Below are 25,717 nucleotides of genomic sequence, written 5' to 3' on the forward strand. Positions count from 1 at the left end.
TCTGGTTTGTTAATGCTGCCATTTTGCAAAACACCAGAAATGGATTGGCTTTTATAATTGGGGGTTATTTGGTTACAAAGTTACAGTCATAAGGCCATAAAGTGTCCAAGGTAAGGCATCAACAATAGGGTACCTTCACTGGGGAAAGGCCATTGGCATCCAGAAAACCTGTCAGCTGAGAAGGCACAAGGCTGGCGTATGCTTGTTCCCAGGTTGTGTTTCAAAATGGCGTTCTCCAAAATGTCAGCATCAGCTTTCAATGGCTGTCTTCAAAATGTCTCTCTGAGCTGCAGCACTGAGTTCCTTCTGTTTGTTAGCTCTTTTATATGGCTCCAGTGATTTAATTAAGACCTACCCTGAATGGATGGGGTAACACCTCCATGGAAATTATCCAATCAAATGTCTTGCCCACAGTTGATTGAGTTACATCTCCATGGAAACAATCAATAGGTTCCAACCTAATCTACACTAACACATCTTCCCTTACAAGATTGCATTAAAGAACATGGCGTTTTGGGGGACATAATGCATCCAAACTGCACACATATCTTCTTGAGAAATGTATGATTGGATAAAATAATACCATTCCATTGTGTATGAAGAGTTCATAATTCTAACAGACTAAACAAAATTACTTCTTCAAAATGTGCTTGTATGGAGAGAGGAAATTTAAAGATTCTTTTGGAATGTCAGTGGAAAAATATACTTTAAACAGTAAATGAATTAATTTCATTTGTTATTAAAATGTTTTCTAACCTTCTCTTGCTGTTTTTCTTAATAGCTTTTTCTTCCTCTTGCAAATCTGGAATGTTCACCAAATATTGAAACTTTCCTTTGCAAAGCTTTTGTACCAACCTGCCCAGAGCAAATTCAGGTGATTCCACTCTGTCGTAAATTTTGTGAGAAAGTATATTCTGATTGCAAAAAATTAATTGACACTTTTGGTATCCGGTGGCCGGAGGAACTTGAATGTGACAGGTAAATTGTGTTTTTGACTGAAAGCTATTGATAGTATATTATTATTGATGTCAACTCTCCAAAATGTTAGTGATAGGCTTTCATTAATTAATTCAACAAATGTTTATTGCACACTTGTTATTTGCCAGACACTATAGTGATAAGTTTTGGAGACACGATGAGTAAAAACTGACATGGTTCTTGCTCTCAGGGAACTTACAGTGCAGGGAGAGGGACAGATAGTAATCAAAGTATTATACAAATAAATGCAAAATTACAGTTGTGATAGCTGCATGAAGAAGTATGTAGTTCTGTGAAGACATGTGATGGTGCATTCAACCTAAACTGGGAAGTAAAGGAAGGTTTCCCTAAGAGCTTTAAAGTATGAAGGTTAAGGCAGGGGTTACTAGGCAGTGAGGGCAGGGAAGAGCATTTTAGGCAGAGGAAATAGCTTGTTCAGAGACCCTACGGCAGGAGGGAGCATGGCATATTCAGGGAATTAAAAGGTCATTGTGGCTGGAGTGATGCGAGTAAGAAAGTGTGGTGCAAGAGAAGGAAGGAGATAGAAACAGCAGCCAGGCCACTAAGGGCCCTCCCTATATTGCACGTTTTTATGCTAAGAGCAGTGTGAAGCTCTTGAAGTATTTTAAGATAGAGATTAGGGGAGAGTAGGATGATCATACTGGCTCCTATGAAGAGCATGATGTTCATGTCACAGCCTGAAGAAGGTTGGGTGGCTCCCCTAGGCAGTTCACTTTAGCAATCCAGACTGTTTTTATCTTGCAACTCTGACAGCCATGCGAATGGGAAAGAGAGAATGTGGAGAACTTGTATCTTTTCTTAACTGCCTCAGACTGGAAGTATCATGTCTTTTCCATTCACATTCCTGTAGGCAAGACGTCAGTCACATGGTCACAACAGAACTCCTAGGGAGAATGGGAGATCTGGGTCCAGAAGGGAAAAAGTTATTCAAGGCAGAGAAAGTGTCAGGTGCTGTCAGTTGATAAGAACATTAGCTTGTACTATTTCAGTAGAGTGGTCAAGGCAGAGGGCAGATTGCAGTGGGTGAAGAAGTGAGTGGGAAATTAAGCAAGATATTTGGCTAATTCTCAGGAAACTTGGCTATAAAACAGAGAAGAGAGGTGTGTAGCCAGAAGGGGAAGGTCAGGGAGATTTTGTTTTTTAATGGAAAAGAACTGACTGTTTTTAAGAACTGCTAGGAGATTACAAGAAAGAGACAAGCATATATCGGGCAGAAGGATAATCAATAGAAGTTTTCTGAGGATGGCTGTGAATGTAGGTAGGTTTGTGTATTTGGTAAAGGTTGTTGCAAAAATTCCTATCTGATGGTTTCTATTTTCATTGTGAAGTTGTAAGAGCCAAGGTCATCTGTTGAGAGTCTGGGGAGGAGGAATGCAAGTTTGAGTGGAGTGATATTATAGAAAGTGGGTGTGTAAGTAGACTGGAGGGGCTTTGTAACATTTTAGGTAAGTCAGGTGATCTTGAACTTGTAAGGGATCTCATCTGACCTATTGAAACCTCCAGCAGTAGTTGGGTTCATCTGTGGTTGGGTTTTCGCAGATGGATTCAGTGAAAAGACAAAAGGAGCTGCAAGAAAGGTAAGGGTAACAAGAAGGGCATTACTAAAATATAGACTGTGGAAGTCTACGTGGATGAGGAGTGAAATGAAAAAAGGGAAGGAGTAATGTATTGAGACAAGGTAGAGGAGATTCCAGTGAAGTTTTTTTTAAAAAAAAGGCAGCGTGAAAATTTTTTAATAAGCCAACTGTAAGTATAGGAGGTTGTGGTCAAAAGTCAGGATGCTTAAGTTGGAGATTTTTGAAGATAGTGTTCAGTTATCAATTGCGATGGGTTCACTCTGTGACCATGATTGCAGGTGGCTGAAGTGGGTTGGGGATGGTTGTTGGAGATGAAGAGGTTAAGGAGCTGAGGAAGCCACGGTGTTGACAGTGTGCACCTAAGAATGACAACAGCAAAAGGAGAAGGGAAAAAGCTGGTGATTCATTCCAACAATTATTTATTGAGCTCTTACCTTATTATGTGCCACAATGTTTTAGTTGCTAGCAATAAAGCAGTGGATCTGCCCTCGTGGATCTTACATTCTAGTGGAGGGAGGGAAAAGAAGAAATAAATGAGTTACAGTTATATTGGAAGGTGATAAGGTCTATAGAGAAAAAGAATAAATACCCACTGTTTATTTTTGTGTGTTTAAATCTTGATAATTACTGGTAATTATTGTTTCATGATGTATATTTTATCCTAAATGACACTTTGGTTTACTTAATACTTTTTCTTTTTGGGATTGTCTTACCAATTTCAAAGCAGAGGGGAAATTATAAAACTTTTCAGAAATCTACTCTGGCATCTATATGGTAACTCCCAACCCTTTTGGAATTTTGATCTTTTGGGAAACTGACACTTTTTTCCTATAATTAAACTATATCAAATTCATTTCATATTTAAGAATGTTTGATACATTGAATTGGGAAGTAGAATCTATTTTTTAAATTTATCTAAGCCCCATATTTAACTGTATGCCACTATTTTTAAGCAAATAACACAAATATCCTTTTAGTAAAATATTAAATCAGTCATAATTCCAGTGTTTTCCATATAAGAAATTTTATTATCATTTCCATAAATAAGACATTTATGCTTTTACAGCATAAACTTTGGGAATAAACCAACCAAAAAGAAGAGGAAAAAGAAAAACAACCCAGAAAGGTGCTCTGATTGAAACTAATTTTGGCCTATTGAAAGGTTTCTAGAATGAAAGGTTTCAAAAGTTTACCTATCTGGTAAAAACACAAGCAGTTCCTGTTATCTGAGAAACAGTGTAACTATATAGTTATGGCATACATTGGACTTTTGCCTCCCCAGGGGAGTGCCTTTGGCACTCCAATGCCTTTGCTTTAGAAATAAGGTTAAAAGGTACATAATTCTTGGAGGCCTCTAGAGCACACTTTTGTATGTGAGTTTTGTGGCAAATTGGACTGGCTCTGGCTCAAGCCACCCTCAGGTAGCTTGCCTGTAGATTAAGCCCTCTCATTGTGATTTTTCACATTTCTTCTCTGATCTTTTCTCCTACTTTTTTTCCTCACAGCAGTGCATATCTACAACACTACCTCAGAGTTTATGGAATCTTATTTTCTGCTATACTGTTTTTTCTTTTGCTCTTTTTCCTGTCTTTATTATCCCCCCAAAATTTATCTGTCATGCTTTCATGAAAATACACTCTCCTGACATGATTTATCAGCAGTATTTCTACCCTTCACCTACTATATGATGACAGATTTTTTTTTCTTTAATTATGGTGACAGATTTTTAAATTAGCAACTACATATCAAAATGAAAATGATGCAAAAGTGCTTAATATATTTTTAGAACATGAAACACTCTAATGTTAAGGTCAAATTGCTAATTATAATTGTTACTATCAGTCCAATATTAGTATAACATTTTGGTGTTTTACCATGTTATCCATTGTCTTTATTGGATATAAATATCTCAGTCATACTCATTTTCTCTAAAAATATACAATCTGTTGTTCTTTCTGTGATAGTGAATAAATATGATAAATACTGGTTGGTTTGATCATTTGAATTTAGAGTTCATAGTGAGGAAATGGAATCTTAAGTACAATTAACTCAAGAATGAATACCTTATTGTCAGTTCACTAGCCTTTTGCACATTAGTCTTGATTAATTACTTTTGTTTCCTATTCTCAAGGCATTGAGGGCTTACAATTTGAAATATTCTACTGATATACTGAGGCTTCATTTGATAAATCTGGGAAAGAAACTGGCTAACTTTATTTGTAGACTGAAAAAACTAGAAGCTTTGTGGACTCACACACTTCTGATATATACCCATTTTCAAGAAAAGTTTAGCAATACATAGTAACGTTGAAGGTGCTTATAGCCTACATCTTAGGAAATTTCTGCACAAGACAAATATCTCTGGGTGCCACTTGAGTCTGTCCATAAACAATTGGAGACAAGTAAAGTGAAATAAAATGGTGATATTCTTGCCCTTCTTTAAGAACTTAGTGATCACCTGAATTCTCTCAATCCAAGCAAGGATCTCATTTCAGTCATTTTAGTTGTCATCATCTTGGTTATGTGGTAAATCTACCTTGCTCACTGGCATTAAAAAATAAAAATGAATTTCCCCAAGACTTGTACTTCACATCCTATAAAGAGACAAGCTAGCACTTTTTTTGTCTGGAGACTGCCAGTCAAGATAAACTCTTTCTTAAATGGTTCATAGGGTAAATTTTTTTATAGTTGAAAAGTATAGCATTAAAATAGTGAATCAATAAAAATGCTGACTTCATATATTGAATTTTTACAATCTTTACAGATTACAGTACTGTGATGAGACTGTTCCTGTAACTTTTGATCCACCCATAAAGTCTCTTGGCCCTCAGAAGAAAGCAGAACAAGTACATAGAGACATTGGATTTTGGTGTCCAAGACATCTCAAGACATCTGGCGGGCAAGGCTATAAGTTTCTGGGAGTTGAACAGTGTGCACCTCCATGCCCCAACATGTATTTTAAAAGTGATGAGCTAGAGTTTGCAAAAAGTTTTATTGGGATAGTTTCAATATTTTGTCTTTGTGCAACTCTGTTCACATTTCTGACTTTTTTAATTGATGTTAAAAGATTTAGATACCCAGAGAGACCAATTATATACTACTCTGTCTGTTACAGCATTGTATCTCTTATGTACTTCATTGGGTTTTTGCTAGGCAATAGCACAGCCTGTAATAGGGCAGACGAGAAGCTAGAATTTGGTGACACAGTTGTTCTAGGCTCTCAAAATAAGGCTTGCACTGTTTTGTTTATGTTTTTATATTTTTTCACAATGGCTGGCACTGTGTGGTGGGTGATTCTTACCATTACTTGGTTCTTAGCTGCAGGAAGAAAGTGGAGTTGTGAAGCCATTGAACAAAAAGCAGTGTGGTTTCATGCTGTTGCATGGGGAACACCAGGTTTTCTGACTGTTATGCTTCTTGCTATGAACAAAGTTGAAGGAGACAATATCAGTGGAGTTTGCTTTGTTGGCCTTTATGACATGGATGCTTCTCGCTACTTTGTACTCTTGCCACTGTGCCTTTGTGTGTTTGTTGGGCTTTCTCTTCTTTTAGCTGGCATTATTTCCTTAAATCACGTCCGACAAGTCATACAACATGATGGTCGAAACCAAGAAAAACTAAAGAAGTTTATGATTCGAATAGGAGTCTTCAGTGGCCTGTATCTCGTACCATTAGTGACACTTCTTGGATGTTACGTCTATGAACAAGTGAGCAGAAGTTCCTGGGAGATAACGTGGGTCTCTGACCACTGTCGTCAGTACCACATCCCATGCCCTTATCAGGTAAAAGCTATCATCTGGATTATTGCATTATTTAATTTTAACATAGAAAAGGTTCTCTGGCAATATACTTAGTCATAGACATAAAATTTTGCTTTTCTCTATATATTTTTGTAGGCAAAAACAGAAGCTCGACCAGAATTGGCTTTATTTATGCTAAAATATCTGATGACATTAATTGTTGGTATTTCTGCTGTCTTCTGGGTTGGAAGCAAAAAGACATGCACAGAATGGGCTGGTTTTTTTAAACGAAATCGCAAGAGAGAGTAAGATTTTATTGATTTATCTGACATTGTTTTAAAATAAATAACCCAAATACCGAAGAACTATTCAGATCATCTTTGTACTGGAGTTTCATTATAGCAACCATTTCCATGAATTTGATGAGCCATCTGAAGTTCATAAATCTTTTCTTCATGGAGAGATAGGCTTTGTTTTGGCATTTGATATAAGTGTTTGATGTATACTATTCTATTTGAAATATGAAAGATTTGCAAAAGGTGCATACTCTTTCCATGACCTATATCCAATATTATTCTGCTATCATTGTATTTATTATTTGGGTGCAACATTTTTAATAGTTTTATCTTTATCAGTGTTGTGAGGATTTAATTAGATCAAATATATATAAGCATATCTATAAGGTATGATTCAAACATAAGTGGTGCAATATGATCATTATTTACTACTACATTTAAATTCTGTTACACACAGTTTTGGCCTACAATGACACTTGCTTAAGGTGGTAAAAATTCAAGCTTATGGATTTTTTTGGAGCCATGTAATAGATTTACATTTACAAATAGTTCATTTTGTTTATTTTATATACATTGTGTAACTGTACTATGAACAGTGTACTATAAACTTTTTAAAACTGTTCCCCACTGCTTTGATTTATGAACTTTTTTCGTGGTCCAAATTTCAGAATTGTAGAAGGTTTTCACAAATAAGTTTTAAGTGGACTTTAAATTTTTTGGCACATACTATTATTTCTGTCCCCATAATTATATACCCACAGTAACTTCTATATGTAACTTTCTAACTTTAAATAATTTAATTAAATTTAACCAAAAACCATTAGCTATAATCTGTATCTTTTCTGTTATGGTTGTCTTTCTGAGTAGTGTGATTGCCAGTAATTTACTGTTATATTTTTCAAAATACATATACATACAAATAGTTCCCCTCTTTATGCTTCTGTATGTTTCCTTGTCCTCATCCTTTGTTTTCCCTATTTAATTTCTTACCTATCTACTCTTTAAGCTGACAAAAGCAACAAACAGTATATACACAAAAGATTTCAATTTATGGAAGTTTGCTTATATCTCATAGTATGTATAATCCCAGATTTAGAAATAATATAAATCATAGAATTTCTAAATTTAATGCCTAAGAATCTTTGGCAAGAGATATAATGCTATGTTTTTTGGCTTCTACTGTGACACTTAAAATTTATCAAGTGAATCCTTCCCTTTAATTTTCTTACAGTCCAATCAGTGAAAGTCGAAGAGTACTACAAGAGTCATGTGAGTTTTTCTTAAAACACAATACTAAAGTTAAACACAAAAAGAAGCACTACAAACCAAGTTCACATAAGCTGAAGGTCATTTCCAAATCCATGGGAACCAGCACAGGAGCTACAGCAAATCATGGCACTTCCGCAGTAGCAATCACTAACCATGATTACTTAGGACAAGAAACTTTGACAGAAATCCAAACCTCACCAGAAACATCAGTGAGAGAGGGGGGAGCAGATGGAGCCACCATCTCCAAATTAAGAGAACAGGACTGTGGTGAACCTTCCTCACCAGTAGCATCCAGCTCCAAACTCTCTGGGGAACAGACCGACAGAAAGAGCAAGGGAGGCACCGTGAATGATAAGAGCAGTCTATCTGAAAGTGTGCGGAGTGAAGGAAGGTAAGACTTGATTTTCTAAATCTAATTAAACGTCTCATTAGCCAGAACATGGACCACTAACTCCTTTAAGGTCTCATGGTTCTCTTACTGTTACAACAGCAACCCCCACCTCCAAACTAGGCCTGCTGCACCATCTCAGTGTTCTCACATCTTCTGCACACCTGGATTGTAATTAGATACATTTAATCCTCCTCTAGATTTTTTAATTCCTCAAAGGCAGAGTTGAGGTCTTAATCAAGTCATCTTTGTACTCCCATCTTTTTATACAGTGTCTGATCCATGGTGGGAAACAAAATATTTGCTAAACTAAGGGCAGGAATTCTGTCTGATTAATTATATTCCCCATGAGACACCATGCTTAGCCCATGCATCATTGGTGCTTGAAGTTTCTGCAGTCAATGAAAATTATATTTGATAATAAATTATTTATATTTTGAAGTTTTTGAGTATATAAATATGAGTTATCTTTTGACAATGGTGGACACTGGTTAGAGGTAAAACATATGAAAAATGGATCACAATTATAAGGACATCTTGACATTGTAGTAGTTCTTGTGTATGTATATATTTCACCTTTTTTTCTTTTATCTAGGGTAAGTCCAAAAAGTGATTTTACAGAAACTGGCCCAGGGCAAAGCAATAATTTGCAAATCTCCAATTCTTCACAGCCAAGCAGCCTCAAGGGTTCCACATCATTGCTTGTTCACTCGATTTCAGGAAGCAGAAAAGAGCAGGGTGCTGGCAGTCATTCAGATACTTGAAAATTACATAAATGGGATTCATATTACACTGGAGGTAACTAATGCAGTTTTATGAGAATCACTACTATATTCTTATTTTGCACTTAAAACTTATTGCCTACTGTTACACTGAAAAAAATAGATTTCAAGAATCATAGGATTCATTTCACATAGCCTAATGACAACAGTATGCCTAGAAAACAGAAATGTGCAGGTTAATAATATTTTTTAAATTTTGTGGGAGGAGGGAGTTAGAAGGAATCTTCCTTGTCTATTTATGAAGATTCTAGGTAAAAGTACTTTAAGATGTACTATGCTATTTCATTTTGTGATACAAAATCAAGATATTTCTTTTAAATATTTAAAACATTTCTTTTAAATATTTAAAACATATCCTTATATCTTTTTTATATATTTGAAAATAAATTTGTATGTAAATTTGAACTTTTTTTAGATATCCTGGAAAACTATTCAAATATTTTTATTATAGTATCATTCTGATATTTTATTTTAGCAATACTTGGGTAGCTTTTACACTGAATTTCTGAGATAATAGTATTTTTTTATAATATAAGAAAGCTGACACACTAAAAGGTGTAATAGCAATTCAACTTAAAACACTCTACCTTAAATATGTGAATTTTACAATTTCTCTTTATTTTAGAAATTTCACAGATCTATTATGTAACTGAAATAAGGTGCTTACTTAAAGGGTGTCCAGTGTTGAGTGTATCATGCTGCTCACTGACCCTTCTGCATTTTCTTAAATAAAATGTCTTGAAGGATTAGTAGATGAAATGTTACTCTTTTATAAATTAAGAAAGTGTATTTTTTTCCTTTTAATATTTGCTGACCACCCCAGATTGTATTATGACCATAGACTGTTGCTTATACTGTAACTTTTGTTTTTAAAATTTTAGAATAGTATCATCACTTTGTATTTGTGCACTGTCTTCTCAGACATTATGTAGAAATCATTTCTGAATCACGTAGGATTTTGCTGAACATTCAAAAGTGTGTAACAAGGTGCCAATCAAATGGAAAAAACACATAGTTCTGATCAAGAAAACAACATTTTATACAGCATATTTTAGGATATTGTAAATCTTAAAATTTTGTTTCCCAGTAATAAGGTTTTCTGATGCTTTTTTTTTCCTCTAAGCATTCTGTTAAAACATAAATTTTCATGTACTGTATGGAAAACGTTGTAAATATTGAGTTTTCACATTTTTAAACAGGTATCTTTGTATATAAAAACTTTGTGTTTTGTGTGATTTTTTTCAGTAATAAAGCTTCCTTTGTAATAGAGACTGTAGAGTATTCTCTGGTTAGGGGGAGTAGTCCTGGCCCAAGGAGTGGTATAATTTCTCAGATCAAAGTCTCCAGGACTGATAACCCAGAACTTTCTTTTAAATTGGAGAAAGACAGTTAAGACTTGTTTTTAATTTGTCACAATCTCTTCCCCAAAGTGTAAACTAAATAACATATTTAACATAACTTTTAAAAGCCAATAGAAACATGGGAGGGGAAAGAGCAAAGGGAACACAAGACCCTGCTTTTGCTACTGATAGTGAATTAGGTAATTTGGACAAACATTCCCAAAAAAAGAAAGCAAAAAAATTTGCATAAAATAACAGTATCTTCCACAACACATTAAAAACAAAATGGTAACGAATTACCAGCCTAAGATCTGGGAAAAGATAAAAATTCACAAAGGTAAGCCCAGAATTTGGAGCTACTTTTACCCAGGGATTTGATTGGGAAAACGTGGCTGAGAGGCTGAGGCTCAAAGGTCTGGAGGACAAAGGAAAGGCGTCTGGCAAATTCTACACTTAGAATTGTGACCTCAAAGGTATGTATCCTAGGAATGAATGAACTGTAGGAAAAGCAACCCTGTTTCAAGATATTGAGATGGACCAGAAAAATCTCAAGTCCTGAAATTAGATTAAGGTAGTTCTGGATTAGTAGTGTGCCCAGGCACCATGCAGAAGCAAATAAAAATCATCTCTGGAAGAATAAAATGTCATTCTGCATACTCTACAAATACTTTTGCCTAGCATGCAATCAGACATATCAGGCATGCAAAAAGACAGTACAAGATGAGCAAGAATTGACACAAACCTCAGATAAGAAAAAGATCCACAGGTAATCCTGGAATTACCAGGCATAGATTTGTAAAGTTCATGTCACTTAAAAATATTAGTAATAAAAACAGTGAGATACAGCTACACACCTATTAGAATGGCTAAATTTCCAGAAAACTTAACATTACCAATTTCTGGAGATGCAACATGAACTCTCATTTATTGCTGGAGGAAATGCAAAATGGTACCAGCCACATTTTCTTACAAACCTAAATATAGTCTCACCATATAATCCAGTAATCACACTCCTAGGTATTTACCAAATGATTTGAAAAATTATGTCCACATAAAAGCCTGCATGCAAATAATGTTTATAGTAGTTTCATTAGTTGCCAAAAGCTGGAAGGAACCAAGAAGTCCTTCAGTAGATGAATGGATAAACTGGTACATCTATAAAATGGAATATTTTTCAGCAATAAAAAGAAATGAGTATCATGCCATGAAAGGAAATGGATGCATCTTAGATGCATATGGCTAAGTGAAAGCAGCTCATCTGAAAAGGCTACCTGTTGTATGATTCCAATTATTTGACACTCAGGAAATGGCAAAAGTCTAGAGAATCAAGATCAATGTTGCTAGGAATTTGGGGGGAAGGGTAGGAGAGATGAATAAGTGAAGCATAGGATTTTTTAGGGCAGTGAAACTATTCTGTGATGTAATGGTGAATAAATACATGCATGATGTTATGCATTGTCAAAATGCTTTGATAGTTACAGTACAAAGAGTGAAACTTTATGTGCACAAATTTTAAAAATTATTTAGATGATGGGACAAATCCAGGATGGAGTACAAAATGTGTCAAAACAATCTGTTAACAAATGTATGGAAAAACCTCACCAAAGGGAGTGGGGGAAAAAGTTGCTGACCTAAGTTAATAGGAAATGAATCTGTAAACCTAAAGGCAAAAGAAAATCTACATAAGCGCTGTAATATGGTTGGTCAAGTTTTATCCTATGGGATATGGGTTAACAATTCTGATACTTTTATAATTGTATACTGGAATTGGACAGTTACATCAATGGAAAGCAGGCTGTGGGAGCCAGTTCTCTTACTTTTGAAGTAGGAATTTACAGATAAGCAAGCGGAAAAGACTAGGATGATCCATGTGGTATTGGATTAGAGTTGGAGACATCAGTATGAACATATGTTTACCTTAATATAGATAAAGATGAAAAACTACAATGGCAGTGTGCTGGTTTGAAACTTATGGGCCCCGAGGAGCCATGATCTTTTGATCCAATTTTGGGTGGAAACTTTTGGTTGAATGTTTCCATGGAGATGTGGCTCACCTAACTGTGAGACCTTTTGATTGGATCATTTCCAAGGAGGCGTGGAACCTGCCCTTTCAGGGTGGGTTTTGATTGGATCGCTGGAGGTCTTTGGGGGAGCTTGCCGAGATGGGCAGCTCGGAGCAGCTAGGATATGTAGTCCAGAGTTTGCCCCTGGGAGACGCTAAGAGCCAACACAGACTCAGATGCTTGGAGATGCAGACAGAAGGATATTTGGAGATGCTAGGCTGAGGGGTGGAGTGCAAGTTTTGCCCTGGAGAAGCTAGGAGAGGTGTTTATAGAGATGCTTGGAGAGAAATGCCCCAGGAGAATCAAAAAGAGAGCTGAGAAAAGCTAAGAGAGACAGAAGCCCAGAGACATTTTAGAGAAAGCCATTTTGAAACGCAACCTGGGAGCAAAACGGGCAGATGCCAGCTACATGCCTTCTCAGATGACAGAGATGTTCTGGATGCCACCAACCTTTCTTCAGTGAAGGTATCCTCTTGTTGATGCCTTAGTTTGGAGACTTTTATGACCTTAGAATGTAAATTTGGGACCTAATAAATCCCTTTTATAAAAGCCGATCTATTTCTGGTATTTTGCATAACGGCAGTTTTAGAAAACCAGAACACACAGAAATAATAATAATGCTCCGGAAGAGCTCTTAACTCTAAGCAGAACTATCATTATCACCTTCCTGAGATTCCCCACATGGTGATGAAACTAGCCAACAAGAATTGAAATTTCAAAGATAAATTTATAACCAAATAGCTAAAAGCATATGAAAAAAAGACTGACAATACCAATTGTTGATAATGATGTTGAAAAATGGGAACTTTTATGCCCTGCAGATAGTGTAAAGTAACTAAATCATTTTGAAAAATCAGTTGTATTTCTAGATATCAGCAATAAAAAAAGGTCAACAATTAAAAATAAATTTACTATAGCAATAGCAACAACAAAAAATTGAACATGGAGGAATAACAAAGATATGCAAGACTCATTCACAGAGATAGATCTTGACCAAAACATCCATCTCTCTGACATCCATCCAAGCAATATCCCCAAAAGAAATGCATGTGCCCCCAAAAGACTTGTACAAGAATGTTCATAACAGAGTTACTCCTAAGAGATCAAAATTGGAAACAACCCAAATGTTCAACAAGAGAATGGGTAAATTGTGGTATTCTTCCAATGGAAGACTATTTAGCATGAAAATGCATGAACTACAGCCTACAAGAATAATTCCACAAACAATATCACATAAAAGAAGCTGAACCAAAACTACATACTTCATAATTCCACTTCCACTAAATTCAAAAACTGGGAAAAAGTAAATTGTAGTGTTTTTTGTTGTTTTTTAATGTGCTTCAGTGATAAAACTAAAGAAAAGCAAAGAAATTATTACCTTAAAGGATAGTGGTTACTCTCAGGGCACGAGGGAGGAGGTTGAGCTTTGGGAAGAGGCATGAGGAGGGTTTGGGGGATGGTAACTGTTCTATTTCTTGACCTAAGTACTGGTTTGGCATGCTTCATTTCACTGTAGTTTGTTAAGCTATACATTAGTGTCCTATGCATTTTTCTATGTCTGCTATACTTCATAATGAACAAGTTTTAACAAAGAAAGCAAGGTCATGTCTCCACAGGATAGTAATAAAGTTTCATCTTTGAGCAACTAGCCTTTTGAAAAATCGGTTCTAGTCACTGATAGAAATAGGATTTCAGTGAAGGTAGCTAGATCATTATAATTAATCCCTAAAAATATTTTTTTTTTTAAAAAAAAAGCAGGCAAGCAAAGGGATCTTTTGCCTTATCATCAGTACAGGAGCTCAGGGACAAAATATAGTGATCTGTAGGGGACATTGTTAGTCCTGAAAAAATATCATTTATGGCCATCTTAGAAAAGAGTCTGTTTAATACATTTAAGGAAGAACCCATGGTCTGGGAGAACAACCATCTCATTTTTGAGGTAATCCTTATTTTTCTTTTAAAAGTGACAAGAACTTGTTTTTTTAAGACAAGCCAGGATGATAAGGTTAGCATAAAAATCAATGTAGGGTGAAATCATCAACATAGAAACAAACAGCTACTAAAAACCTCTCCCCAGAGATTTAGTGGGGAAAAAGGCCAAGTCTCACTTGTTCAGATCTCTGGAGGAAAGTATAGACTAGAGAAGAATCCCACAAATGCTGAATTGAAGAAAGAGGAAAATATCAGGTAGGAAACTTCCATCCCAGTCTGGCTGGTCCTCTCCCCTTCCTCTCATTTGGTCCCAGGCATCCTGGTCCCAGAGGTAGCAGCTGGGTCCCCTCCCACCTCCCACAAGGGACACACACTATATAATCTCTCACAGCAGTGAGACAGAGCCACACCTGTATCCAGACACAGAGACCCAAGCCCACAGGGACTCGTGGCAGGACTTAAGCCATGGGGGAGGGCAGAATAAAAAGGGGCAACAAGGATGAGTTTCCAAAATGGAATATTAGGGAGGAAATCACAAAATTTTTCCCCAAAGCAGCAAGGAGCCAGGCAGATGCTATCTGAATCAACTATTTGGGGATCCAGGGGACAGGGAAGGTCATTTAAAGGCCCAGGTCTGTGAGGGATGAAGAGTCTGAGAAAATGTGGACAGAGACAGTATTTCCAGCTGTGAGTCCTGGTTCCCATCCTTCACCCTTGAGAGAAATAACAGTGGGTGGTGCTATCCTTGCCTGGGAATGGCTGTAGACTGGGGCAGCTGAGGAAATCCTCTGTCACAAGTAAAGTGGGAACACAGCCTCATGTTGAGCCAGATTTTGGCCAGCAAATTGAAGACACAGGAATTCCACAGTTTCAGCTCCACCCAGTAAAACACTGTTGGGGTCTAGGAGGTAAACAGCTTCTGAGGATGATTAAGTCACAAAACAGCACCATCTGCTGTACCCACCAGAAAGTACAAGGGAAACTTGCAGGGCTTTTCAGGGACTCTCCAGGCCCTATACCAGGGCCACAAGAGCTGGTTTAAACCCCCTGTATGGGTACCCAGCCCTGTTTGGCTGAGAAATACTGATTACCGAACCAGTGAAGCAGTGCACTAATACAAACACAGGCAACAACTAAACCTAACAGAGAGAGAAACTGACCTTCAGAACAGACCCATCAGGATAAACAGAGGACCAGATATCAGCAAAAAATCACAAGGCATACTAAAACCCAAGAAATGGCCAAGTCAAAGGAAAAAATTAAAAAGTTGGAGGAGATACATAATCTGAAACAATGAATCAAAGGTGTGCAAATATCTTGATTCAATTCAAAGAAATGAAAGAAAATGTGTATAAAAAGGTAAAGTAAATTAAAAGACACTAGACGAGCATAAAGAAGAATTTGAAAGTATACATAGAAAAACAACAGGCATTATGGAAATAAAAGACACTGTAGATAAAATTAAAAATATACTAGAGACACATAATAGCAGATTTGAAGCAGGAGAAAGAATCAGCAAACTAGAAGACAAACTGAATTCAAACAAACAAAAGAACAAATGGAGGAAAGAGTAGAAAAATTTGAGTAGGCTCTCAGGGAAATGATTGATAATAGAAGGCACACAAACATACACTTCATGGGAGTTGAAGGAAAAAAGAAGGGGAAAGAGCCAGCAAGAATATTTGAGAAAATAATGGCTGAAAAATTCCCAACCCTTATAAATGACATAAACATGCAAATCAAAGACATGCAATTTACTCCAAACAGAATAGATCTAAAAAGATCGACTCCAAGATACATGCTAATCATACTGCCAAATGCTGAAGGAAGGAAAAAATTCTGAAAACAGAAGAGAAAAGCAATTCACTGCATACAAGGGAAGCCAAACAAGACTACATGCTGATTTCTCATCAGACAGCATGGAAACAAGAATGCAGTGGTACAATGTATTTAAGATACTGAAAGAGAAAAATTGCTAGCCAAGAATTCTCTATCCAGCAAAGCTATCCTTCAGAAATGAGGGAGAGTTTAAAATATTCACAGATAAACAGAAGCTGAGAGAGTTCATTAATAAGAGACCAGCCCTATGAGAACTACTAAAGGGAGAGCTAATGGCTGAAAAGAAAAGACAGGAGAGAGAAGTCTGGAGGAAGGTACAGAACTAAAGGGTATTTATAAGCGTAACTAAAAATATATATAGAAAAAAACAGATCTGACAAAAACCAAATAAAAGATGGTTGAATTAAGAATTGCCTCTATAGTAATAACTTTGTCATAAGACAGATTGGCAGAATGGATTAAAAAATATGATCCATCTATATGCTATTTACAAGAGACTCAGTTTAGACCCAAAGATACAAATAGTTTGAAAGTGAAAGGATGGAAAAATAAATTCCATGCAAGTAGCAACCAAAAAAAAAACACTGGGGTCACTATAATAATATCAGACAAAATAGACTTTAAATGCAAAAATGTTATAAGAGGACATCCAGGAAGATGGTGGAATAGGTGAGGCAGAGCAAATTTCTCCTCCAAGAAAGAAACTAGAGAAGGGCCAGAAGATGCCCAGGACAATGGTTTCAGGGTGCCAGCAGCTATAAAGGGACTTCTATAATACATGGTGAGGACTTGGATGAAAAAAGCAGAGAAACTGCATCTCAAAGGACGGGATGAGTTTATTCAGCTGAGACTGCCACTGGGGGTTGGCAGTGGTGAGATGGCTGCTGAGCAGAGGAGTGAGCAGCTCTCCACTCCCATGCACCCATCTCAGGAATCAGCTGGGGAGATAATCCTGCACAGCCACATGGCCAGGAGCTCCTGTGAAGGAACCCAGGAGGCAGCGGACTAGTGTTGACCGCATTTAACTCTCTCTCCCATGGAAGTCTGGTATGACTGCGCAAGAGGTGGGGATAGATGAAAGCGCTGCACAGAAGCATCAGGAGCCTATCCCACATGCCAGAGACTCATGGGCACACAGCAGGCAGGGAGTGGGGCATGTTCAAGCTGGAGGGTGTCTTTCAGCAGACTCCCTGCCAAAGAGCACAGGGCACACAACACCCCCCAGGGCAGGCAGTCCCCAGTGCACATGGAGAACTGGTACACTGATGGGATTCCCACCTAGTTTGGGCCCTGCTAATCAAAGTTGGGGGAAAGCTGGCTTGAGGGTGAGAGGTGGCTTAAGAGCACCATCTGCTGTTAACACAGGGAATGTGCACTTCAGCAAGCTGTGGCTCTGCCAAATTTATACACACACACACACACACACACACACACACACACACACACGTTCAAATAATCCTGCATTTCCCAGAATAACCTTATCAAGATAAGAAAATGCCCAGAAGCCAACAGAAATCATAAAGCACATGAAGAAACAAGACGATACCAAACAACCAAATTAAAAAGGCAGAGGAGACAGTGAACTTGGAGCCATTAATCAAAGAAGTACACACAAATCTCCAACACAACTTCAATGAGTTAACTAAAGACATAAAGGACATCAAGAAAACTCTAAAAGAACATAAAGAAGAATATGAAACAGTAAATAAATAGCAGATCATATGGAAATAAAACATACTGTTGATCAAATTAAAATATACTAGAGACCCAACAGCAGATTGGAAGACACACACAGAAAAAAGAATAAATGAACTATAGGACAGCAATTGAATGCAAGCACACAAAAGAACACATGGTGAATAAAATTGAAAAAATTGAAGTGGAATTCAGGGAAATGATGGACAACATGAAGCACACAAATACAAGAATCATTGGTGTCCCAGAAGGAGAAAAGAAAAGGGCTAGGAAAAATATTTGAAGACATAGTTGGGGAAAACTTCCCAACTGTTACAAATGACATAAACATGCAAATCAAAGATGTGCAATGAACTCCAAATAGAATAAATCCAAATAAACCCACTTCAAGATATATACTAATCAGGTTGTCAAATGCTGAAGAGAAGGAGAAAGTCCTGAAAGCAGCAAGAGAGAAGCGATTCACCACATACAAGAGAAACCACATAAGACTAAGTACTGACTACTCAGCAGTCAGTATGGAGACAAGAAGGCAGTGGTATGACATATTTAAGATTCTGAATGAGAAAAAATGCCAGCCAAGAATTCTCTATCAAGCAAAGCTCTCCTTCCAAATTGAGGGAGAGTTTAAAATTTTCAGACAGACAAATGCTGAATTTATTAACAAGAGACCTGCCCTGCAAGAACTACTAAAAGGAGTTGTACTGGCTGAAAAAAAAGAAAGGAGAGAGAGGTCTGGAGAAGGGCACAGAACAGAAAAGTACTAGTAAGGATAACTTAAGGGAAAAGAGAGAGAGAGAGGAAAAACACAGATCTGACAACTAAAAACCAAAGGTAAAATAGTTGGTTCAAGGAAAGCTTTCACAGTAATAACTCTGAATGTGAATGGATTAAACTCCCCAATTAAAAGATACAGATTGGCAGAATGGATTAAAAAGTATGATCCATCAATAGGTTGTTTACAAAAGACTCATATTGGAGCAAGTGAATGATCAGCAAACTAACACTAAAGCAAGTAGAAGAAAAGAAATAACAAGGTTTGAAGCAGAAATAAATGATATGGAGAACAGAAAAAACAATAGAGAGAATAAATAAAACTAAAAGCTGGTTCTTTGAGAAGATCAACAAGATTAACAAACTCTCAGCTAGATTTTTTGACCTTATTGTCAAAAAAAGAGAAGACTGCAATAAATAAAATTAGAAACAAGAGGGGAGACATTACTGAGGATTCCAAATAAATTTTAAAAATTAAAAAAAAAAAGATACTATGATATGCCAACAAACTAGACAATTTAGAGGAAATGGATAATTTCCTGGTTAACACATGAACAGCCTAGACTGACCTGCGACGAAATAGAAGACCACAACTCTGCTGGTTTGGATGTATTATGTCCCCCAAAACACCATGTTCTTTAATACAATCTGGTAGGGGCAGACATATTAGTGTTGATTAGGTTGGAAACTTTTGAGTGAGTGTTTCCATGGAGATGTGACCCTCCCAACTGAGTGACACCTTTGCTTAGGGTGTGACCTCTTGACTGAATGTTTCCATAGAAATGTGGCCCCACCCATTCAGTGTGGGTCTTTGATTTAATCACTGGAGCCCTATTAAAAGGGCTCAAAAACAGAATGACCTCAAAGCAGCTGTGAGTGACATTTTGGAGAGCAGCCAAGAGAGACATTTTGAAGATGGCCATTGAAAGCTGAAGCTGACATTTTGGAGAATGCCATTTTGAAATGCAACCTGGGAGCAAGCAGCTGCTAGCCATGTGCCTTCTGAGCTAACAGAAGTTTTCTGGACACCAATGGTCTTTCTCCAGTGATGGTACGCTATTGTTGATGCCTTAGCTTGGACACTTTTATGGCCTTAGGACTATAACTTTGCAACCAAATAAACTGCCTTTATAAAAGCCAATCCATTTCTGGTATTTTACCCTCCAGCAGCATTAGCAAACCAGAACAGATTTTGGTACCAGGAGTGGTGTGTTGCTGCTGCTGAGCTTGCAAATACCAAACATGTTGGAATGGCTTTTTAAATGGATAAGGGGAAGATTCTGGAAGAATTGTGAGGAGCTTGATAGAAAATATATAACTTGTTTTGAAGAGACTGTGGAAATATGGACTCTAAAGATACTTCTGATAAGGCCTTGAGCAGAAATGATGAATGTGTCACTACCAACTGGAAGAAAGGCAATTCTTGTTTTAAGGTGGCAGAGAATTTGGCAAAATTGTGTCTGGGTATTGGATGGAAGGCAGAATTTGAAAGCAATGAGCTGGGATACATAGCTGGGGAAATCTCCAGACTACATATGGAGGATGTAGCCTGGCTTCTCCTTGCAGCTTATAGTAAAATGCGAGTGGAGAGGAATATGCTAAGAATTAAACTCTTGGGTACAAAGAAACCAAAAACTGATAGTTTGAAAAATTCTGGCCTTCCAGAAAGTGAGACCCCAGAGGCTTTAACCAAATATGGAACCTGACCACCATTTCAGTACAAGCAGGATTGGAGATGGAGTTATCTGGAAATGACCTATGGAAAGTCCTATTCTCTGATGTTTTTGACCCCTGTGCTTCATGCCAAGTCAACAGGATTTTTGTGAGATCTGTATAGATGGAGCCACTACCAGTCTGAACTGAAGGGGACAAAGAAGGAACAAATTGAAGGAAAAATTTCTTCAAAGACAGAGCCATGGAGACTGAGGTCTGGAGTCAAGAGGTCTTGGGCAAGCAGAGCAGAGCAGAGCAACTTATGCATGTGGAAAGGGTGAGTTTGCCCCAGAGGCAGAGTTTGGGCCTTCTGCTTCACTGCTCAGGAAGAATGGTGCCAACCCAGACCTCAGAGAGGGTGGAGCACATTCCCTGGAGATTGGGGGTAGCCTGGCCACCACCCCGCTGTTCAGAGAAGGGAGAGCCTTTGTCCTGAAGACGCAGAGTCCAGGCACCCAAATATTTGAGGAGGGTGGGGCTGAGAAAAAGATGGTCTCCCCCATGTGTGGATATGTTGGAGCACTCCCCCCAGTGTTTGAAGAGAAAGGGGCTACTGCATAAGCCTTTGGAAAGTGTGGGACTCCTGCTCTCTCAAGCTCCAAGGATAAAACATCATTCTCTAAATGACTCTCAGACTTTGAAATCTAATGAAGTATGCCCTGCAGATTTTAGGAACTGTTTTGGTCCTGTTAATCCTGTTTTCTTTTCAGTTTCTCCTTATGGCAATGGGAACATTTATCCTATGACTGTCCCTCCTTTGTATATTGGAAGCAGATAGCTTATTCTACAAGTTTCCTAGGTCCACAGCCAGAGGGAATTTTGCATTAGGACAGACCATGCCTGTAACTGATTTTGATAAAATACTGTACCTACCTATTGTTACTGAAATGATTTCAGTTTTTGTGACATTATGATGAGATGAATGTATTTTGTATATGGAAAGATCATGTCATTTTAGGGTCTAAGGGGTGGAATGTGTTTATTTGGATGTATTATGTCCCCCAAACATCATGTTCTTTAATGCAATCTGGTGGGGGCAGACATATTCGTGTTGATCAGGTGGGAAACTTTTGAGTGAGTGTTTCCATGGAGATGTGACACACCCAAGTGAGTGACACCTTTGCTTAGGGTATGACCTCTTGATTGAATGTTTCCGTGGAAATGGGGCCCCACCCATTCAGTGTGGATCTTTGATTTAATCACTGGAGCCCTATTAAAAGGGCTCACAAACAGAATGACCTCAGAGCAGCTGTGAGTGACATTTTGGAGAGCAGCCAAGAGAAACATTTTGAAGATGGCCATTGAAAGCTGAAGCTGACATTTTGGAGAATGCCATTTTGAAATGCAACCTGGGAGCAAGCAGCTGCTAGCCATGTGCCTTCTGAGCTAACAGAAGTTTTCTGGACACCAATGGTCTTTCTCCAGTGATGGTACCCTATTGTTGATGCCTTAGCTTGGACACTTTTACGGCCTTAGGACTATAACTTTGCAACCAAATAAACTGCCTTTATAAAAGCCAATCCATTTCTGGTACTTTACCCTCCAGCAGCATTAGCAAACTGGAACAACAACAAACCAATTACAAGTAAAGAGGTGCAATCAGTCTTCAAAAAGCTTCATACAAATAAAAGCCCAGGGCCAGATGACTTCACAAAGGAATTTTACCAAACTTTCCTAAAAGAACTGACACATTCCTGCTCAAACTCTTTCAAAAAATTGAAGAAAAAGGAACACTACCTAATTCATTTTATGAAGCTAACTTCACTCTAATACCAAAAAAAGATAAAGATACTATAAGAAAGGAAAACTACAGTCTAATCTTCCTAATGAATATAGATGCAAAAATTATCAACAAAATACTTGCAGATAGAATCCAAAGACATGTTATGAGAATCATATACCATGACCAAGTGGGGTTCATTGCAGGCATGCAAGGGTGGTTCAACATAAGCAAATCAATGTAATACAACACAATAACAAATCAAAAGGGAAAAATCAAATGATCATCTCAATAGATGCTGAAAAAACACTGTATAAAATTCAGTATCCTTTTTTGATAAAAACACTTGAAAAGGTAAGAATTGAAGGAAATTTCCTTAATATGATAAAGGGTATTTATGAAGAACCCACAGCCTATGTAGTACTCAATGGTGAGACACTGAAAGCCTTTCCCCTAAGATTGGGAATGAGACAAGGAAGCCCAGGTGTCACCACTATTTTTCAACATTGTGTAGAAGTTTTAGCCAGAACAATCCAGCAAGACACAGAAATAAAAGGCATCCAAATTGGAAAGGAAAAGGTAAAATTGTCATTAGTTGAGGGTGATACAACTGTATGTTTGGAAAATTCTGAGAAATCCATGACAAAGCCACCTCAGCTAATAAATAAATTCAGCAAAGTGGTGAGGTACAAGATTAATGCTCAAAAGTCAGTGATGTTCCTATACACTAGAAATGACATAACTGAAGAGACATTCAAGAAAAAAATTCCATTCACAATAGCAACTAAAAAAATCAAGTACCTAGGATTGCACTTAACAAAGGATGTAAAAAACCTCTACACAGAAAATTACCAGACTAAAGAGGACCTAAATAGGTAGAAAGATATTCCATGTTCATGGATAGGAAGGCTCAATGTCATTAAGATGTCAATCTACCCAAACTGATCTACAGATTCAATGCAGTTCCAGTCAAGATTCTAACAACCTACTTACAGAAATGGAAAATCCAGTTATCAAGTTTATTTGGGAGAGAAAGTGGCCTCAAATTGCCAAAAATACTCTAAAAAAACAAAGTTGGAAGACTTACACTTCCTGACTTTGAAGCCTACTATAAAGCCACAGTGGTCAAAACAGCATGGTACTGGCACAACAATAGACATATTTATCAATGGAATTGAATCAAGAGTTCAGAAACAGACCCCAGATCTATGGTTGACTGATTTTTTGTAAGGTGTCCACATCCATTGAACTGGGACAGAGCAGCCTCTCAAACAAATGGGGCTGGGAGAACTAGATATCCATATCCAAAAGAATGAAAGAGGACCTCTACCGTACACCCTATACAAAAATTAACTCCAAGTGGATCAAAGACCTCAATATAAGAGACAATACCATAAAACTCTTCGAAGAAAATGTAGGGAAACCCCTTCAAGACCTAATATTAGGAAGTAGCTTCTTAGACCTTACACCCAAAGCACAAGCAATAAAAGAAAAAATAGATAAATGGGAACTGCTCAAAATCAAAAGCTTCTGTACATCAAAGGAATCTGTCAAAAAAGGTTAACAGGCAGCCAACACAATGGGAGAAAATATTTGGAAACCATATATCTGATAAGAGACTGATATTCAGCATATGTAAAGAAATCCCACAACTCAATTACAGTAGTACAAACAGCCCAATTATAAAATGGGCAAAGTATATGTGTTCGGGTTGCTAATGCTGCCATTTTGCAAAATACCAGAAATGGATTGGCTGTTATAAAGGGGGTTTATTTGGTTTCAAAGTTATAGTCTTAAGGCCATGAAGTGTCCAAGTAAGGCATCAACAATAGGGTACTTTCACTGGAGAAAGGCCATTGGCATATGAAAAACCTCTGTTAGCTGGGAAGGCACGTGGCTGGTGTCTGCTGATCCTGGGTTGTGTGCCATTCTTCAAAATGTTGCTCTTGGGGCATTTATCCTCTCTTAGCTTCTTTGAACAAAAGTCTGCTTTCAAAGGCCATCTCCAAAATGTCTCTGTAAGCTGCAGCAGGAAGCTCCTTCTGTCTGAGCTTTTATATAGGGCTCTAGTAAACTAATCAAGGCCCATGCTGAATGGGCCGGGCCACACCTCCATGGAAATTTCTAATCAGAGTTATCACCTACAGTTTGGTGGGTCACATCTCCATGGAAACAATCTAATCCAAAGGTTCCAACCTAATCAACACTAATACAACTGGCCCCATAAGAACATGGCATTTTGGGGGGCATAATACATCCAAACCGGCACAATATGAAAACACATTTTTTTGAAGATGAAATACAAATGACTAAAGAACACATGAAAAAAAAATGTTCATCTTCACTAGCTATTAGGGAAATGCAAATCAAAACCACAGTAAGATATCATTTCACACCATTAAGAATGGCTTCCATTAAAAAAACAGGAAACTACAAATGCTGGAGAGGATGTGGAGAAATTGGAACTCATTCATTGCTGCTGGGAATGTATAATGGTACAGCCACTGTGGAAGACAGTTTGGTGGTTCCTCAGAAAACTAGATATCAAGTTATCCTATGTCCGGCAATTTCACTTCTTGGTATATACCCAGAAGATCTAAAAGCAGTAACATGGACAGATATTTGCACACTGATGTTCATGTGGCACAGTTCACAATTGCCAAGAGGTGAAGACAACCCAAGTGTCCTTCAACAAACAAGTGGATAAACAAATGTGGTATATACATACAATGGAATACTATTTGGCAGTAAGAAGGAACACTGTCCTGAAACATATGACAACATGGATGAACCTTGAAGACACAATGCTGAGTGAAATAGGTCAGATACAAAAGGAGAGATATTGCATGTTACCACTAATGTGAACCCCCTGAACAATGTAAAATCAGTGTCTTATTTTAGGGGACCTAAAGATAGAAGCTAGTGAAGTGGAAATGATAACCTAATATGTACAGACATGTTATTAAGGGTGAATTTAAATGTATGGGAATGGAGAGGGGTGGTGCTTGTTCATTAATGGGATTATAAGTATCAGTGCTGCATTGAAGGTGAACAGGAATAAAAGGGGTTGTTTAAAGCTATGCATTCCACAAGTGCTTGCATGATCTACTTCTAAGGTATGGCAATCTTACAAAGAGTTAACAACAGAAGTATATGGGAAAAACTGCATATTATGGGCTATGTTTAATAGGCATACCTTACCAGTACCACACTAATACTAGTGATAAATAACCAGGGACTGATAAGAGCTTTGGAGTGTTTTATATTATGGTAATTGCTTAAAATTTGGGAATGATGATGATTGTACAACTAAGTGAAGATAATGTGAGACATTGATTGTTTATCTGGGACAAAATCTATGTCATGTGAAATTAGGAATCCCCTACTTAATAAATTGTCAAGCCCTTGATCTTGAGGCTTGCTCTAGTGAAACTTATGGCTGTTTAGGAGAGGCTAAGCCTACTTCTAATTATGCCTAGGAGTCACTTCCAGAATATCTCTTTTGTGGTCTCTCTCTAAGCCCAAGTCTGCAAAAACAATTTCATTACCCTCCCCCTACATGGGACATGACTCCCAGGGGAGTGAATCTC

At 37.5% G+C, this 25,717-nt stretch overlaps 1 protein-coding gene across 3 annotated transcripts in view; it reads left to right on the forward strand.

Moving 5' to 3' along the window:
• The window catches only part of FZD6 (frizzled class receptor 6), a 29,491-nt gene extending 19,228 nt beyond the window's left edge, over positions 1-10,263 (forward strand). For 2 of the 3 annotated variants that reach the window (XM_037803388.1, XM_037803389.1), the window contains exons 3-7: positions 782-978; positions 5,341-6,358; positions 6,473-6,621; positions 7,844-8,272; positions 8,865-10,263. In XM_037803388.1, the coding sequence (XP_037659316.1) occupies positions 782-978; positions 5,341-6,358; positions 6,473-6,621; positions 7,844-8,272; positions 8,865-9,033 (1,962 nt within the window). In that variant the 3' untranslated portion in view covers positions 9,034-10,263. The remainder of the gene's footprint in view (positions 1-781; positions 979-5,340; positions 6,359-6,472; positions 6,622-7,843; positions 8,273-8,864) is intronic. The other variant, XM_037803390.1, reaches the window with a different exon arrangement.
• The last annotated feature ends 15,454 nt before the right edge of the window (positions 10,264-25,717 follow it).

Source organism: Choloepus didactylus, chromosome 14 (genome assembly GCF_015220235.1).
Source record: "Choloepus didactylus isolate mChoDid1 chromosome 14, mChoDid1.pri, whole genome shotgun sequence".
Classification (NCBI taxonomy): domain Eukaryota; kingdom Metazoa; phylum Chordata; class Mammalia; order Pilosa; family Megalonychidae; genus Choloepus; species Choloepus didactylus.